This window comes from Caretta caretta, chromosome 4 (assembly GCF_965140235.1).
Source record: "Caretta caretta isolate rCarCar2 chromosome 4, rCarCar1.hap1, whole genome shotgun sequence".
Classification (NCBI taxonomy): domain Eukaryota; kingdom Metazoa; phylum Chordata; order Testudines; family Cheloniidae; genus Caretta; species Caretta caretta.
Window position 1 is genome coordinate 6,426,769 of NC_134209.1, and position 17,876 is coordinate 6,444,644.

Below are 17,876 nucleotides of genomic sequence, written 5' to 3' on the forward strand. Positions count from 1 at the left end.
TCTCACACACACAACACGTCCCACACACACAGCACGACACACAACACAATGTGTGTGAGACGTGTTTGTTTGCGTGTGATGTGTTGTGCATGTGTTGTCTGTCGTCTAGAGTGTTGTATTCAGTGTGTGTGGGACGTGTTGTGTGTTGTGGTGTGTGTGTGTGTCTGTGTGGTGTGTTGTGTGTGTGATGTATTGTGTGCAATGTTGTGTGTTTGTTTTGTGTTGTGTGCCGTTGGTGTGGTGTGTGTCGCATGCACAGAGACAACACATCTCACCTCACACGCACAGCACGTTGCACGTTCACATAGCACATCACACACACAGTACATTGCGCATCGCACATGTCACACACACAACACATCGCACACACACAAACACGTCTCACACACATGTGTTGTGTGTTGTGCTGTGTGTGTGTGCTGTGTTGTGTGTGTGTTGTGCAGTGTGTGTTGTGCTGTGTGTTTGTGTGCTGTGTGTCATCCAGAGTGTTGTGTTCCGTGTGTGTGTGATGTGTTGTGTTTCGTGTTGGGTGTGGTGTGGTGTGTGTGTGGTCTTTTGTGACGTGTTGTGTGTGTCATCTAGAGTGTTGTGTGACGTGTTGTGTGTGTGTCTGTGTGGTGAGTGGTGTGTTGTGTGTGTGTGATGGGTTGTGTGTCGTGTTGTGTGTCATGAGACATTTTGTGTGTGACATGGTGTGTGTCGCACGTACAGAAACAACACATCGTACGCCGCACGCCACACGCTGCACACACAACACGTCACACTTCGCTTGTCACACATTGGACATAGACACACAACACGTCGCACATCAGACACACACAACACGTTGCACGTTGCACACATACACACAAAACGTCGAACGTGGCACACACAACACGTCGCACGTCACGTCACTCCCAGCAAGTCACACTTCACACATGTCCCCCGCGTGTCACACGCGCACACACAGCACGTCGTATGTCATGCACAACACGTCGCGTGTAGCACGGACACACAACACGTCGCACGTAACACACACAAGATGTCACGTTTTGCACATCACACACAAAACATCGCATGTCACAGGCACATACACAACACGTCGCATGATGCACATTGCACATAGCACGGACACACACAACACGCTGCCCGTTGCACGCACGCACAGCACGTCACACTCAAAAACACATCTCACACCACACAACACGACACACACCACATCACACAGACACAAAAGCCTACACACATGTCACACACACAACACAGAATACGTCACACAGACAGACACAAACACACACATGACACACACCACGTCACGCACAACACATCACATGACACCAAAAACACACCACCACACACACACTCAACATGGCACACAACATGACAAAACACGTCACAGACAGACAGACACAAACACGACACACAATGTCACACACACACTACACAAAACACGTCTCACACACACACCACGTCACATGTCACCACAAACACAATACCACACACACAATCCACACAACACTCTAGACGACACACAACACCACACACAAGACATCACACACACACACACAACCCGTCACACACACACATATCACGACACACACATGACACAGAAAACGACTCACCCAGAAACACACACAACACGACACACACAGAAATACATCACACGTCCCACAAAACATGTTGCACATTGTCACACACACTCATGTAAGTATGTCGCACATTGCATGCCGCATGACACACACAAAAACCTGTCACACACAAACACACACACAACACACCACACACACAATGTCTCATGCACACACACACAAAACACACAACCCGTCTCACACATACACACACATAACACGACACACACAACACGTCACACACACAACACGACACACAACACGACACACAGACAGACACAAACACACATGACACAGAACTTGTCACGCACACAGAACACTACACAAAACACGTCTCACAAACACACACCATGTCATATGACACAACAAACACCACACACACAATCTACACAACTCTAGATGACACACAAAATGACACACGTCACACACACACAAAACGTCTCACACACACACAAAACACGACACACAACCCGTCTCACACACAAACATAACATGACAAACAGAACACGACACACACCATGACACACACAGAAACACATTTAATGTCCCACACAATACGTCACATGTTGCATAGATACATACAACACATTGCACGACACACACACAGAAACACATCATACACACAAAAACAAACAACGCGACACACAACAAGACACAAAACACATCAAACACACACAACATGTCACACATATACAAAAACGTTTCTCTCACACACAAGACGACACAGAACACATACAATACGACAAACATAACATGAAACACAACACACACAACATGACATACAACACGTTACACATACAACACATCGCATGTCACACGTTGCATGGACACACACAACACATCTCATGCCTCAAGCTGCACAAACACTTCACACATGGCACATCGCATGTTGCACGTCACACACACAACACGTCGAATGTCGGACACACAACATGTTGCACGTCGCACGCGCACACAGCACATCGCACATCGCGAATCAAACACACAATACGTCGCACGTCGGACAAGCACACACACAACGCGACACACAACACATCACACACACAACACGACACACACAACATGACACACAATATGTCACACACACACACACACACCACGTCACACACAACACATCACATGACACCACAAACACCTCACCACACACAAACACACACTCAACACGTTGCACAACACGACACACAACACATCTCACACACACACACACACACACACAACATGACACACAACACGTCACACAGACAGACACAAACACACATAACATGACACACAACACATCACACACACAACATTACACAAAACATGTTTTGAAGGGGGATGGACGTCATCCTTGCGACAAGGCACCTGCTATGGCCAAAAACACTTTCGCCCTGTGCGCCCTTCCAGACAAGTCTTATGTCCCAAATACTTTGGGTCTTCCGGGATAAGTCCCCGAATAATCAAGGATCTTGACCAAAAAGGTCGTCACGTCTAAAAAGGAAGAAAGATTGTCGTTGTGGAGACCATGAAACAAGCCCTGCAACTTCTGGACACGTATCCCGACAGCCCACAGGGTGCACGTCAAGGGACGTTCAAAGCGAGACGGGCGTTCTTTTTGGGGAGACTAACCCCCATTGCGCTGACCAGGAGAAGGGGGAAGTGGGAGCCTGCAGCGCCATCTAGCGGCCAAAGGAGAAATCGCCGGCTTCTGGACCTGTGTGCGCCCTTGGTTCGGTTCACATGCAAAGCTGTGTCACGCCAGGTTGGGAAAACGGGGTTCTGCTGCCCGACATCATCCTATGGAATGACTCAACCCGATAGGACACCTCCTACGATACACTGCTCCGAGTGACGCTCTCAAACAGGTCCCCACAGCTCCCCAGCCTCCCCCCACCGGGAGGCAGGTGTGAGAGGATTGTTCTCCCCAACTGACAGAGGGAGAAACGAAGGCTGAGAAAGGCGAAGGACCTCGTCTTCCATTACACAACCTGTCGGGATAGAGTTGGGAACAGGACCCGGGTGTCCTGACTTTCAAACGAACCATCAGTCTGGAGTTTCACACACTGAATGATCAGAATAAAGGGACCTGCAATAAGCTACAGACCAACAACCCCAATGACTCGAAGGGACAAAGGCCTAACTGGGGGAAAATTGTCCCACCTTAACCTCCTGTTTTCCGTGCCGAGAATTTGGCCAGCACCGGGCGGATCAGGCTGCCTCGGTACCCAACCTCTCCGGGGCTCTTCCCTTCTCCACAGGGACGTCTGTCTTCTCGCTCAATGAGCAGTGGGAAAGGAGAAAACTCCAGAGAGGCTCCACCTCGCGCTCACATACGAGACCCTGAATTCTCTCTCAGTCCTCAAGGAGACACCTCCAGAAGGAGACTCCCTGCAGCAAAGCCCCGGGGGTCTCTGAGATCCCCCTGCCCTGCAGCCTGTCCTCCCTGGCCGTTGTCGTGGACTCTCTGTGAGGTCACCGCCTCCCAACCTCCTTTCACCAATCAGCTGAGTGCTGCAAAAGGCCCTTGTGATGTCACTGTCACCCCCACCCCTGCCCTGCAGGGCTCATGTCCTGCCCCGAGCCGGCTCCTGTGCGTGTCTGAGCTGCTCCCCCTGGGTCACCCCCACACACTCAGTGGTCGTGCAAGGGTTCACGCAGGCCACACGTGGAACCATCAGAGGATGCTCAATGTGCCGCACTCGGTTTTGCAGAGGTTTGGAGACTTGAAGGCCAGAAGAGACTGTTAGATCATCTCATCTGGCCCCCCGACACATCACAGGCCTCCTGTATGGCGCAGTCGCGAGTTTTGGACCAAAGCAGACTCGAGAAAGGCATCTCATCAAGGGATGGAGGAAGCACCACTTCCCTTGGGAGTCTGGAGGAAACTGCTGCTGTGGGGGGCAGGGAATTGACCGCAAGGCCACACTTGTGAGTCTGTATCATAACACACATGCACAACAGTACTGCGCGAAGTATGTACACATCACCTTAACTCTGATGTTTCCTAACGTTTAAAGGCCTGGCCTCCAGGGTGTTCTTTGTGCTTACAGATCTATTTTGAGGAGAGATGCACTAATTTATTTCAGAGTGGTAGCCGTGTTAGTCTGTATCAGCAAGAACCCCCCAAAAACGAGGAGTACTTCTGGCACCTTAGATACTAACAAATGTATTTGGGCATAAACTTTCATGGGCTAAAACCCACTTCATCGGATGCATCCACTGGTGTTAAGGTTCCTTCCCCACTCTGAACTCTAGGGTACAGATGTGGGGACCTGCATGAAAACCTCCTAAGCTTACTCTTACCAGCTTAGGATAAAACTTCCCCAAGGTACAAACTATTTTACCCTTTGCCCTTGGACTTCCACTGCCACCACCCAACGTTTATCTGGGTTACTGGGAAAGCGTGGTTTGGAAACGTCTTTCCCCCCAAAATCCTCCCAACCCTTGCACCCCACTTCCTGGGGAAGGTTTGGTAAAAATCCTCACCAATTTGCATAGGTGACCACAGACCCAAACCCTTGGATCTTAGAACAATGAAAAAGCATTCAGTTTTCTTACAAGAAGACTTTTAATAGAAGTAAAAAGAATCACCTCTGTAAAATCAGGATGGTAGATATCTTACAGGGTAATTAGATTCAAACATAGAGAATCCCTCTACGCAAAACCTTAAGTTACAAAAAAGACACACAGACAGGAATATTCATTCTCTTCAGCACAGCTATTTTCTCAGCCATTTAAAGAAATCATAATCTGACACATACCTAGCTAGATTACTTACTAAATTCTAAGGGTATGTCTACACTACGAAATTAGGTCGAATTTATAGAAGTCGTTTTTTTAGAAATCCTTTTTAGATAGTTGATTTGTGTGGGTCCCCACACAAAATGCTCTAAGTGCATTAAGTGCATTCACTCGGCGGAGTGCTTCCACAGGACCGAGGCTAGCGTCGACTTCCGGAGCGTTGCACTGTGGGTGGCTATCCCGCAGTTCCCGCAGTCTCCGCTGCCCATTGGAATTCTGGGTTGAGATCCCAATGCCTGATGGGGCTAAAACATTGTCGCGGGTGGTTCTGGGTCCATATCGTCAGGACCCCGTTCCCTCCCTCCCTCTGTGAAAGCAACAGCACACAATCGTTTTGCGCCTTTTTTCTTGAGTTACCTGTGCGGACGCCATACCACGGCAAGCATGGAGCCCGCTCAGCTCACTTGGGCAATTAGGATCACATTAAATACCACACGCGTTACCCATCATGGTGCACCATGGTGCTAATGGGGCAGGTTCATGCAGTGGAACGCCGATTCTGGGCCCAGGAAACAACCACAGACTGGTGGGACCGCATAGTGTTGCAGGTCTGGGACGATTCCCAGTGGCTGCGAAACTTTTGCGTGCGTAAGGGCACTTTCATGGAACTTTGTGACTTGCTTTCCCCTGCCCTGAAGCGCAGGGGTTTTTGTAACCTTTAAGCTGGACCCCAAGAACGTCACTCTTGGTGCTGAATCCTTGCAGCTGCTCTTTTAATATCTAGCAACTGCCTGAGTCTCCACATGCTTGTTCTTTATTTCTGTCTTAATAAAATTTACATTTGTGAAGACCATGCTTGGATTTCTGTGTCTTTAGAGGTCCGTGCACATTTTTCAGTTAGGTTTCAGAGGAACAGCCGTGTTAGTCTGTATTCGCAAAAAGAAAAGGAGTGCTTGTGGCACTTTAGAGACTAACCAATTTATTTGAGCATGAGCTTTCGTGAGCTACATCCGATGAAGTGAGTTGTAGCTCACGAAAGCTCATGCTCAAATAAATTGGTTAGTCTCTAAGGTGCCACAAGTACTCCTTTTCATTTTTCAGTTAGTTGCTGGCAACAGCTGATTTCTTTTTCTTTTTCTTTTCCTTTTCTCAGCTCTTCCCCGGGGGTTGGGGAGGGGGGTGGAAGAGCTTGGGGGTACCCCACAGGAAAGAATTCCCGAATGTGCCTTCCTGGGCTCTCAGAGGGGTTCTGCATTTGGTGGCAGCATTTCCCAGCCCAAGGCCAGGGGGATCTGGAACCGAGGGAGTTTAATACAAGCCTGGAGTGGCCAGTATTAATGTGTAGAGACCTTGTGGATCCCGGCCTTCTGCGCTCGAAGTGCCAGTGGGGAATCCGCCTTGACAGCATCCCAGATGGGGAAGTTTCCCATGAGCCTGGCTCCCCAGACCAGGACAGACCAGCCCAGGGCAGGATCCAAAACCCAGTGATACTAACGCCCACAGTGACCCAACTGCAGCATGGGGCAACCTTCCCAGGCCCCAGAGCCTCGGAACCTCCTCTCCCCGCCAGAGGAGGAGACGCACCAAAAAGAGTTCCCAGAAATGATGTAAACAGCCGAGTGACCGGCAAAAGCAGAGAAAACAAAGGGGTTAGGTCATCATCTGCCTGTGCCTAGATCAGGGGGCTGGAGCCCGGACTCCTGGGTTCTCTCCCTTGCTCCGGGAGGGAAGTGGGGTCTAGGGGGTAGAGCAGGGGGCTGGGGCCCGGACTCCTGGGTTCTTTCCCTTGCTCCGGGAGGGAAGTGGGGTCTAGGGGGTAGAGTAGGGGGCTGGAGCCCGGACTCCTGGGTTCTCTCCCTTGCTCTGGGAGGGAAGTGGGGTCTAGGGGGTAGAGCAGGGGGCTGGGGCCCGGACTCCTGGGTTCTCTCCCTTGCTCCGGGAGGGAAGTGGGGTCTAGGGGGTAGAGCAGGGGGCTGGAGCCCGGACTCCTGGGTTCTCTCCCTTGCTCCGGGAGGGAAGTGGGGTCTAGGGGGTAGAGCAGGGGGCTGGGGCCCGGACTCCTCTCCCCATGCCCAGGGAGGTGCCGGGATGACCGTGTCTCACTCCCCCAAGGGGAGAGCGGCGGCGAGCGCTTCGTTCACCGGCCCCGCGGAGCGGTTCGAGCCCCTCGCCGGCCGGAGCAGCGGCCGAGCTCCGGGAGAGCGGCGAGAGCCCCGGCCCCGGGGCCCCCGGACCGACCGGAGCCCGAGCTGCCGCGGCCCGTCCCCCGCGGGCTGCGGGGCCCCTGGAGGCTCGGGGGGTCCCCGGCCGGGGGCGGGGCCCGGCCCGGGCTGTGACCCCCCCTCTCCCGCCGGCCCCCCCCGGGCTCCAGCCCCGGCCTCCATGGAACAGCGACCTCGGCCGGGGAGCGAGTCGCGGCTCCGGGCCGGGCAGCCCCGAGGCCACGGTCCCCGCCGCGCCGAACCCTCCGCCCGCCCTCTCCCGCTCGGACTGCCCCCCCCTCCGCCTGCCGGCCCCGCCCCCGCCGGGCTCTGCCCAGCGACTGGTGACGGCACCGGGCCTCCGCGTCGCGATTGGCGGGATGCTCGGGGGCAGGAGCTGGCTCCGCCCCCCGCGGCGTTCTCGGGTCCCGCGCTGCACCCGCCCCTCCTCTCCCGCTCGGACTTTCGCTTTCCCTTCGCCTGCCGGCCCCGCCGGGATCTGCCCAGCGACTGGTGACGAAACCGGGTCTCCGCGTCGCGATTGGCGGAATGCCCCCTCCCCAGCCAATCCCTGCAGGCCGGAGGCTCCCGGGGCAGGAGCGGGCTCCGCCCCCCGCGGCGTTCTCGGGTCCCGGGGCCGCGTCCGGCCGCGCTGCGGGGGGTCCGGGCCTGGCGCTGGCGCTGCGCCTCCTGCTGCCGCTGCTGGGGGCTGCAGCCCTGCCGGGGGCCCGATCCCGTGAGCATCGGGGGGGCAGGACGAGGGCAGCCGGGCTGGGGGGAGCTGGGTGCCGGGGGGGGGGCAGGACGGGGGCAGCCGGGCTGGGGGGAGCTGGGTGCCGGGGGGGGGGGCAGGACGGGGGCAGCCGGGCTGGGGGGAGCTGGGTGCCGGGGGGGGGGCAGGACGGGGGCAGCCGGGCTGGGGGGAGCTGGGTGCCGGGGGGGGGGGGCAGGACGGGGGCAGCCGGGCTGGGGGGAGCTGGGTGCCGGGGGGGGGGGGGCAGGACGGGGGCAGCCGGGCTGGGGGGAGCTGGGTGCCGGGGGGGGGGGGGCAGGACGGGGGCAGCCGGGCTGGGGGGAGCTGGGTGCCGGGGGGGGGCAGGACGGGGGCAGCCGGGCTGGGGGGAGCTGGGTGCCGGGGGGGGGGGCAGGACGGGGGCAGCCGGGCTGGGGGGAGCTGGGTGCTGGGGGGGGGGGGCGGTTCTGGGCTCTGCGTTCAGAGGTGTCGGGAGACCCCCCCCCGCCCCCCCCCGGCACTGAGCGGTCGCTGACAGGGATCAGTGACATTGCTATAGTGACCGGGGGGGGTCCTGGCCCCCTTGTGCCCGGCGCTGCCGGGGGCTGCGGGGACAATGTGCCGTGGGGGGCGGAGCGCCCCTGACCCGAGCGGTGACCCCGGCGTCTCCCGCCGACCGCCCCCAGCCGGGGGGTGCGGCCCCGCTCGGACCGGCACCCATGGGTGCTGCACCCGCCGACGAGCCCCGTGCGGCTCCCGCGCTGCGGGGCATCCCCGGGGCCAGGCGCTGCCCAGGCTGGGTCCCTGCCCGCGTCTCCGGGCCGGGCGGGGCGCTCAGACCCGCGTCCTGTGGGCAGAGCCGGGCTGAGGGTTAGCGGGGGAGTAAATTGACCCCCAGACAGACCAGGGTTCAGTGACGGGAAAAGGCTTCTCGGGTCTCTCGGACCTTTAATGGCTCCCAGACGGTTCCTCACGCCGGGTGTCACCCCAGGGCCTGGGACTCCCGCGTGCGGCTTGTCCTCGGCTCCGTCCAGCCGGGCTCCGTCAGCACCAGTCTCCTCGCACCCACCGTCCCCAATGGGTCCTGTCTGTCCTGGAAGCAGGTCCTTCGAGGCGTCATCCCAGGGAGGAGATGTCAGCCCCGCTCTCTCTCTGGCCGCGTGTTGGCGCCCCGGGGCGGGGGAGAGTTTGGAGCCCCTGGATCTGTGCGTTAGTCGGGTCTTCGTTTGGGCGAGGTGAGCTCCCGCGGCAGAGCCCAGAACAGCTGCTGCGTTTGTGCGGTTGGGGTCTCCTGAACCTGCCGGAGAAAGAGCTTCCGGATCCCTGCAGGGTGGGGTGAGGAGAGGGGAAGGCCCATCCTGCTTTTCCAGGCGTGGACTTGAATCTTCCTTGTGCCCCAGGAGGCAGCAGCTCAGGCCCTGGGGAGCTCAGCAGCCCGTATTGAGCTGGGTGAGGCAGCGGGGTGGTTTGGGGTTTGTTTGAAATGGTTTAAGGCACATTGGTGCTCTTGTGTCACCTCAGTAACAGGCTTGGTTTGACTTAAAGAGGGTTAGGCCCCAGTGCAGCCTGGCCCTACAGGATCATAGGACCATGGAAGACATGGGTTGGAAGAGACCTCAGGAGGTCATCTAATCCAACCCCCTGCTCAAAGCAGGACTAACCCCAACTAAATCATCCCAGCCAGGGCTTTGTCAAGCTGGACCTTAAAAACCTCTAAGGAGGGAGATTCCACCACCTCCCTAGGTAACCCATTCCAGTGCTTCACCACCCTCCTAGTGAAATAGTGTTTCCTAATATCCAACCTAGATCTCCCCCACTGCAACTTGAGACCATTGCTCCTTGTTGTGTCTTCTGCCACCACTGAGAACAGCTGAGCTCCTTCCTTTTTGGAACTCCCTTTCAGGTAGTTGAAGGCTGCTGTCAAATTCTCCCCTCACTCTTTTCTTCTGCAGACTAAATAACCCCAGTTCTCTCAGCCTCTCCTCATAAGTCATGTGCCCCAGCCCCCTAGTCATTTTCGTTGCCCTCCACTGGACTCTATCCAATTTGTTCACGTCCTTTGTTTAGTGGGGGGGGGGACCAAAACTGGCCGCAATACTCCAGATGTGGCCTCACCAGTGCCGCATAGAGGGGAATAATCTCTTCCCTCGATCTGCTGGCAATGCTCCTGCTAATGCAGCCCAGTATGCCGTTGGCCTTCTTGGCAACAAGGGCACACCGCTGACTCATCCCCAGCTTCCCATGCACTGTCATCCCCCGGTCCTTTTCTGGAGAATTGCCACTTAGCCAGTCGGTCCGCAGCCTGTTGCGGTGCATGGGATGCTTCCATCCTAAGTGCAGGACTCTGCACTTGTCCTTGTTGAACCTCATCAGATTTCTTTTGGCCCAATCCTCTAATTTGTCTTGGTCACTCTGGACCCTGTGCCTACCCTCCAGCATATCTACCTATCCCACTACCTTAGTGTCATCCACAAACTTTCTGACGGTGCAATCCATCCCATCATCCAGATCATTAATAAAGATGTTGAACAAAACCGGCCCCAGGACTGACCCCTGGGGCACTCTGCTTGATACCGGCTGCCAGCTAGACATCGAGCCGTTGATCCCTACTCGTTGAGCCCGACGATCTAGCTAGCTTTCTATCCACCTTATAGTCCATTCATCCAATCCATACTTCTTTAACTTGCTGACAAGAATACTGTGGGAGACCCTATCAAAAGCTTTGCTAAAGTCAAGGAATAACACGTCCACTGGTTTCCCCATATCCACAGAGCCAGTGCTCTCATCATAGAAGGCAATCAGGTTGGTCAGGCATGACTTGCTCTTGGTGAATCCATGTTGACTGTTCCTGATCAGCTTCCTCTCCTCCAAGTGCTTCAACATGGATTCCTTGAAGCTCTGCTCCATGATTTTTCCAGGGACTGAAGTGAGGCTGACAGGTCTGTAGTTCCCTGTATTCTTGTTCTTCCCTTTTTTAAAGATGGACACTATATTTACCTTTTTCCAGTCGTCTGGCACCTCATCCCAATGGCCTCAGGTTTTCAAGGATAATGGCCAATGACTCTGCAATCACATCAGCCAACTCTCTCGGCACCCTTGGAGGCACTAGATCCGACTCTATGGACTTGTGCATGTCCAGCTTTTCTAAATAGTCCTTAACCTGTTCTTTTCACCATTGAGGGCTTCTCACCTCCTCCCTATACTCTGCTGCCAAGTGCAGCAGTCTGGGAGCTGACCTTGTCTGTGAAGACGGACAGAAAAAGCATTGTGAGTACTTCAACTTTTTCTACATCATCTGTCACTAAGTTGCCTCCCCCATTCAGTAAGAGTCCCACACTTTCCCTGACCGCCTTCTTGTTGCTAACATACCTGTAGAAACCCGTCTTGTTACCCTTCACATCCCTTGCTAGCTGCAACTCCAATTGTGCTTTGGCCTTCCTGATTACACCCCTGCATGCTCGAGCAATATGGTTATACTCCTCCCTAGTCATCTAGTTTCCACTTCTTGTAAGCTTCCTTTTTGTATTTAAGTTTACCGAAGATTTTCACTGTGAAGCCAAGCTGGTCACCTGCCATATTTGCCATTCTTTCTGCACATCGGGATGGTTTCTTCCTGTGCCCTCAATAAGGCTTCTTTAAAATACAGCCAGCTCTCCTGGACTCCTTTCCCCTTCATATTAGCCTCTCAGGGGATCCTGCCCATCAATTCCCTGAGGGAGTCAAAATCTGCTTTTCTGAAATCCAGGGTCTGTATTCTGCTGCTCTTCTTTCTTCCTTTTGTCAGCATCCTGAACTTGACCATCTCATGGTCACTGCTGCCTAGGTTGCCACCCACTTCTACTTCCTCTACCAATTCTTCCTTGTTGGTGAGCAGGTCAAGAGGAGCAGGGCCCCTAGTTGGTTCCTCCAGCACTTGCACCAGGAAGTTGTTCCCAACACTCTCCAAAAACTTCCTGGATTGACTATGCACTGCTGTATTGCTCTCCCAGCAGATGTCAGGGTGATTGAAGTCCCCCATGAGAACCAGGGCCTGTGATCTGGAAACTTGTTAGTTGTCTGAAGAAAGCCTCGTCTACCTCATCCTCCTGGTCTGGTGGTCTATAGCACAAGCCCACCACGACATCACTCTTGTTGCTCTCTCCTCTAAACTTAACCTAACCATTAGAGAATGGAAAGTTACAGCAAGTCCATCTGGGTCTGTCCAGAACTTTCTCTTTTGTTCCAGTCCAGAAGCTTCTCCTCCCTCCAGCAGCCCACACTTAGCCCCAAGGGGCCCCTCCTTAGTCTTTTGTTCTTGTTTCTGCCAAACATTGTCATCTGGATTCGTCTTCGGCTCTTTGTTTTCCAGCTGGTCACAGCTGGTTGGCTTCCTGCAGAGAATGGGTCATCCATCGTCATTAGTTGCTTGGTGCCAAATGTCCAGGTAGTTGTCTTCTGGGACTCCCCATCAGCAGGGGCTCAGACCCCAGATAGTGAAGCATCAGTCACACCTGGATCTCTGCAGCGTAAACAGCCTTTTCCCCCACCTTGATAACCATGCAGCTTATAGGGGAAACTGAGGCACACACATTACAAATCATGGGGAGAGGTGATTGGTGGGTGATGCTGAGAAAGACCAGGTGATGATCGGAGCAGGGGAGTCCGCACCGGAGAGTTCAGAGAGCAGGGCTTGGTGAACCCAAGTCCAGTGCATGGCCCTTCTGGAGAGTCGGGGAGCTGACCCAGGGCGGCCAGGTGAATGCAGAGGGGAGGGTGAGGAGATGGGGAGCAGAGGGTCGGATGGGCCATCGCCTTGGAAGCTGAAGTTACTGAGGACGAGTGTGGGAAGCTGAGGAAAGGGAGGGAGAGCTGGGGTGGGGACCAGGGAGGGTGACTGAGGGGAGGAGCGGGGTGGATGGCAGACGACAGCAGCGTGGAGAGAGGAAAAGAGAGAAATTAGGTGCAGGGCCCTGTAAAAGAAGAGATGGAGTGAGGAGGGGAGAGGGAGTGGCTGGAAGCAGCAGGCGAGTGGGGAGCAAAGGCCGCTGCAGGGCAGTGTCAGAGGCAGGGAGCCAGATCTCTGAGAGGCAGGAGCGGGATCAGACTCTGATCCGTAGTGTCCCTGTTGCTCCCATCACTGCAGTGTCCAAGGGCAAGAGCCATAAAGGGGCTAAGGTGCCTAAATCCCAGAATCAGGCCCCCCAGTGTTCACAGTTGTGGGCCCCATGCTGCAGGCCAGTCAGCCTCACCTCAGTCCGTGGAAAAATCATGGAGCAGGCCCTCAAGGAATCAATTCTGAAGCACTTAGAGGAGAGGAAAGTGATCAGGAACAGTCAGCATGGATTCACCAAGGGCAAGTCATGCCTGATTAACCTAACTGCCTTTTATAATGAGATAACTGGCTCTGTGGATGAGGGGAAAGCAATGGACATGTTATTCCTTGACTTCAGCAAAGCTTTTGATACGGTCTCCCACAGTATCCTTGCCAGCAAGTTAAAGAAGCGTGGGCTGGATGAATTGACTATAAGGTGGACAGAAAGCTGGCTAGATCATCTGGCTCAATGGGTAGCGATCAATGGCTCCATGTCTTGTTGGCAGCCTGTATCAAGCGGAGTGCCCCAAGGGTCAGTCCTGGGGCCGGTTTTGTTCAATATCTTCATGAATGATCTGGAGGATGGTGTGGATTGCACCCTCAGCAAGTTTGCAGATGACACTAAACTGGGAGGAGTGGTAGATATGCTGGAGGGTAGGGATAGGATACAGAGTGACCAAGACAAATTAGAGGATTGGGCCAAAGGAAATCTGATGAGGTTCAACAAGGACAAATGCAGAGTCCTGCACTTAGGACGTAAGAATCTCATGCACTGGTACAGACTAGGGACCGAGTAGCTAGGAAGCAGTTCTGCAGAAAAGGACCTAAGGGTTACAGTGGACAAGAAGCTGGATATGAGTCAACAGTATGCCCTGCTTGGCAACAAGGGCAAATGGCATTTTGGGCTGTATAAGTAGGAGCATTGCCAGCAGGTCAAAGGACGTGATCATTCCCCTCTATTAGATATTGGTGAGGCCTCATCTGGAGTCCTGTGTCCAGTTTTGGGCCCCACACTACAAGAAGGATGTGGAAAAATTGGAAAGAGTCCAGCGGAGGGCAACAAAAATCATTAGGGGTCTGGAACACATGACTTATGAGGAGAGGCTGAGGGAACTCGGATTATTTAGTCTGCAGAAGAGAAGAATGAGGAGGGATTTGATAGCTGCTTTCAACTACCTGAAAGGGGGTTACAAGGAGGATGGATCTAGACTGTTCTCAGTGGTGGCAGATGACAGAACAAGGAGCAATGGTCTCAAATTGCAGTGGGGGAGGTCTAGGTTGGATATTAGGAAACACTTTCACTAGGAGGATGGTGAAGCACTGGAATGGGTTACCTAGGGAGGTGGTGGAATCTCCTTCCTTAGAGGTTTTTAAGGTCAGAAATCACATTGGGAAAGAAAGCTACTAGAGCCTCGGATAGTGCTTGGGGTGTGCTATAGACCACCGGGATCTGATTTGGATATGGATAGAGACCTCTTTAATGTTTTTAATGAAGTAAATACTAATGGGAACTGCGTGATCATGGGAGACTTTAACTTCCCAGATATAGACTGGAGGACGAGTGCTACTAATAATAACAGGGCTCAGATGTTCCTAGATGCGATAGCCGATCGATTCCTTCATCAAGTAGTTGCTGAACCGACAAGAGGGGGTGCCATTCTAGATTTGGTTTTGGTGAGGAGTGAGGACCTCATAGAAGAAATGGTTGTATTGGACAACCTTGGCTCGAGTGATCATGAGCTAATTCAGTTCAAACTGAACGGAAGGATTAACAAAAATAAATCTGCCACTAGGGTTTTTGATTTCAAAAGGGCTGACTTTCAAAAATTAAGGAAATTAGTTCGGCAAGTGGATTGGATTGAAGAATTTAGGGATCTAAAGGCAGAGGAGGCCTGGGATATCTTTAAATCAAAGCTGCACAAGCTATCGGAAGGCTGCATTCCAAGAAAGGGGAAGAAATTCATAGGCAGGAGTTGTAGACCAAGCTGGATGAGCAAGCATCTCAGAGAGGTGATTAAGAAAAAGGAGAAAGCATACAAGGAGTGGAAGATGGGAGGGATCAGCAAGAAAAGCTACCTTATTGAGGTCAGAACATAAAGGGATAAAGTGAGATGGACCTTGCAAAGAGAATTAAAACCAATAGTAAAAGGTTCTATAGCCATGTCAAGAAGAAGAAAACCAAGAAAGAAGAAGTGGGACCGCTAAGCACTGAGGATGGAGTGGAGGTCAAGGATAATCTAGGCATGGCCCAATATCTAAACAAATACTCTGCCTCAGTCTTTAATAAGGCTAATGAGGATCTTAGGGATAATGGTAGCATGACAAATGGGAAGGAGGATATGGAGGCAGATATTACCATATCTGAGGTAGAAGCGAAACTTGAACAGCTTAATGGGACTAACTCGGGGGTCCCAGATAATCTTCATCGAAGAATATTAAAGGAACTGGCACATGAAATTGCAAGCCCATTAGCAAGAATTTTTAATGAATCTGTAAACTCAGGGGTTGTACCATATGATAGGAGAATTGCTGACATAGTTGCTATTTTTAAGAAAAGAGAAAAAAACGTGATCTGGGTAACTACAGGCCTGTTAGTTTGACATCTGCAGTATGCAAGGTCTTGGAAAAAATTTTGAAGGAGAAAGTAGTTGAGGACATTGAGGTCAGTGGTAAATGGGACAAAATACAAGATGGTTTTACAAAAGGTAGATCATGCCAAACGAACCTGATCTCCTCCTTTGAGAAAGTAACAGATTTTTTAGATAAAGGAAACGCAGTGGATTTATTTGACCAAGATTTCAGGAAGACGTTTGATATGGTGCCACATGGGGAATTATAAGTTAAACTGGCAAAGATGGGGATCAATATGAAAATTGAAAGATGGATAAGGAAATGGTTAACAGGGAGATTATAGCGGGTCCTGCTGAAAGGTGAAATGTCAGGCTAGAGGGAGGTTACCAGTGGAGTTCCTCAGGGATCGGTTTTGGGACCAATCTTATTTAATCTTATTACTGATTTCGGCACAAAAAGTTTGAGTGTGCTAATAAAGTTTGCGGATGACACAAAGCTGGGAGGTATTGCCAATTTAGAGAAGGACCGGGATATCATACAGGAAGATCTGGATGATCTTGTAAACTGGAGTGATATTAATAGGATGAAATTTAATCGTGGGAAGTGTAAGGTCATGCATTTAGGGATTAATAACAAGAATTTTAGTTATAAGCTGGGAACACATCAATTAGAAGTAACGGAGGAGGGAAAGGACCTTGGAATACTGGTTGACCACAGGATGACTATGAGCCGCCAATGTGATATGGCCGTGAAAAAAGCTAATGCGGTTTGGGTGCACCAGGCGAGGTATTTCCAGTCGAGATAAGGAGGTTTTAGTACCATTATACAAGGCACTGGTGAGACCTCACCTGGAATACTGTGTGCAGTTCTGGTCTCCCATGTTTAAGAAGGATGAATTGAAACTCGAACAGGTACAGAGAAGGGCTACTAGGATGATCCGAGGAATGGAAAACCTGTCTTATGAAAGGAGACTCAAGGAGCTTGGCTTGTTTAGCCTAACCAAAAGAAGGCTGAGGGGAGATATGATTACTCTCTCTAAATATATCAGAGGGATAAATACCGGAGAGGGAGAGGAATTATTTAAGCTCAGTACCAATGTGGACCCAAGAACAAATGGCTATAAACTGGTCACTGGGAAGTTTAGACTTGAAATTAGATGAAGGTTTCGAACCATCAGAGGAGTGAAGTTCTGGAACAGCCTTCCAAGGGAAGCAGTGGGGGCAAAAGACCTATCTGGCTTCAAGATTAAACTCAATAAGTTTATGGAGGAGATGATATGATGGGATAACATGATTTTGGCTATTAATTGATCCTTGTCTACTAGTGGTAAATAGGCCCAGTGGCCTGTGATGGGATGTTGGGGGGGATCTGAGTTACTACAGAGAATTCTTTCCTGGGTATCTGGCTTGTGAGTCTTTCCCACATGTTCAGGGTTTAGCTGATTGCCATAATTGGGGTTGGGAAGGAATTTTCCTCCAGGGCAGATTGGCCGAGGCCCTGGGGTTTTTTCGCCTTCCTCTGCAGTGTGGGGCACGGGACACTTGGTGGAGGATTCTCTGCACCTTGAAGTCTTTAAACCGTGACTTGAGGACTTCAGTAGCTCAAATATAGGTGAGAGGTTTATTGCAGGAGTGGGTGGGTGAGATTCTGTGGCCTGCTTTGTGCCGGAGGTCAGACTAGATGATCATAATGGTCCCTTCTGACCTTAGAGTCTATGAGTCAAGCTTGACAAAGCCCTGGCTGGGATGATTTAGTTGGGGTTGGTCCTGTTTTGAGCTGGAGGTTGGACGAGATGACCTCTTGAAGTCCCTTCCACCCTGATATTCTATGAGCTCACACAACAGTGTGGGAGGAACCGAGTGATTTGGGCATCACCTGGGGGGTAGGAGACACCTGGTTTCAGGCTCTCTCTGCCTGTGCGGGAGACTGGATTTGAGCAAGGCTCTGCCACCTCACAGGGTGCCTTAGTCCCT

At 52.5% G+C, this 17,876-nt stretch overlaps 1 protein-coding gene across 5 annotated transcripts in view; it reads left to right on the forward strand.

Moving 5' to 3' along the window:
- The first annotated feature begins 8,062 nt into the window (after window positions 1-8,062).
- LOC142071821 (class I histocompatibility antigen, F10 alpha chain-like) overlaps window positions 8,063-17,876 on the forward strand; it is a 35,670-nt gene continuing 25,856 nt past the window's right edge. For 4 of the 5 annotated variants that reach the window (XM_075127386.1, XM_075127389.1, XM_075127385.1 and 1 more), the window contains exon 1: window positions 8,063-8,264. In XM_075127386.1, the coding sequence (XP_074983487.1) occupies window positions 8,078-8,264 (187 nt within the window). In that variant the 5' untranslated portion in view covers window positions 8,063-8,077. Of the gene's footprint in view, window positions 8,265-9,323; window positions 9,497-17,876 lie in introns of those variants that run through there. The other variant, XM_075127387.1, reaches the window with a different exon arrangement.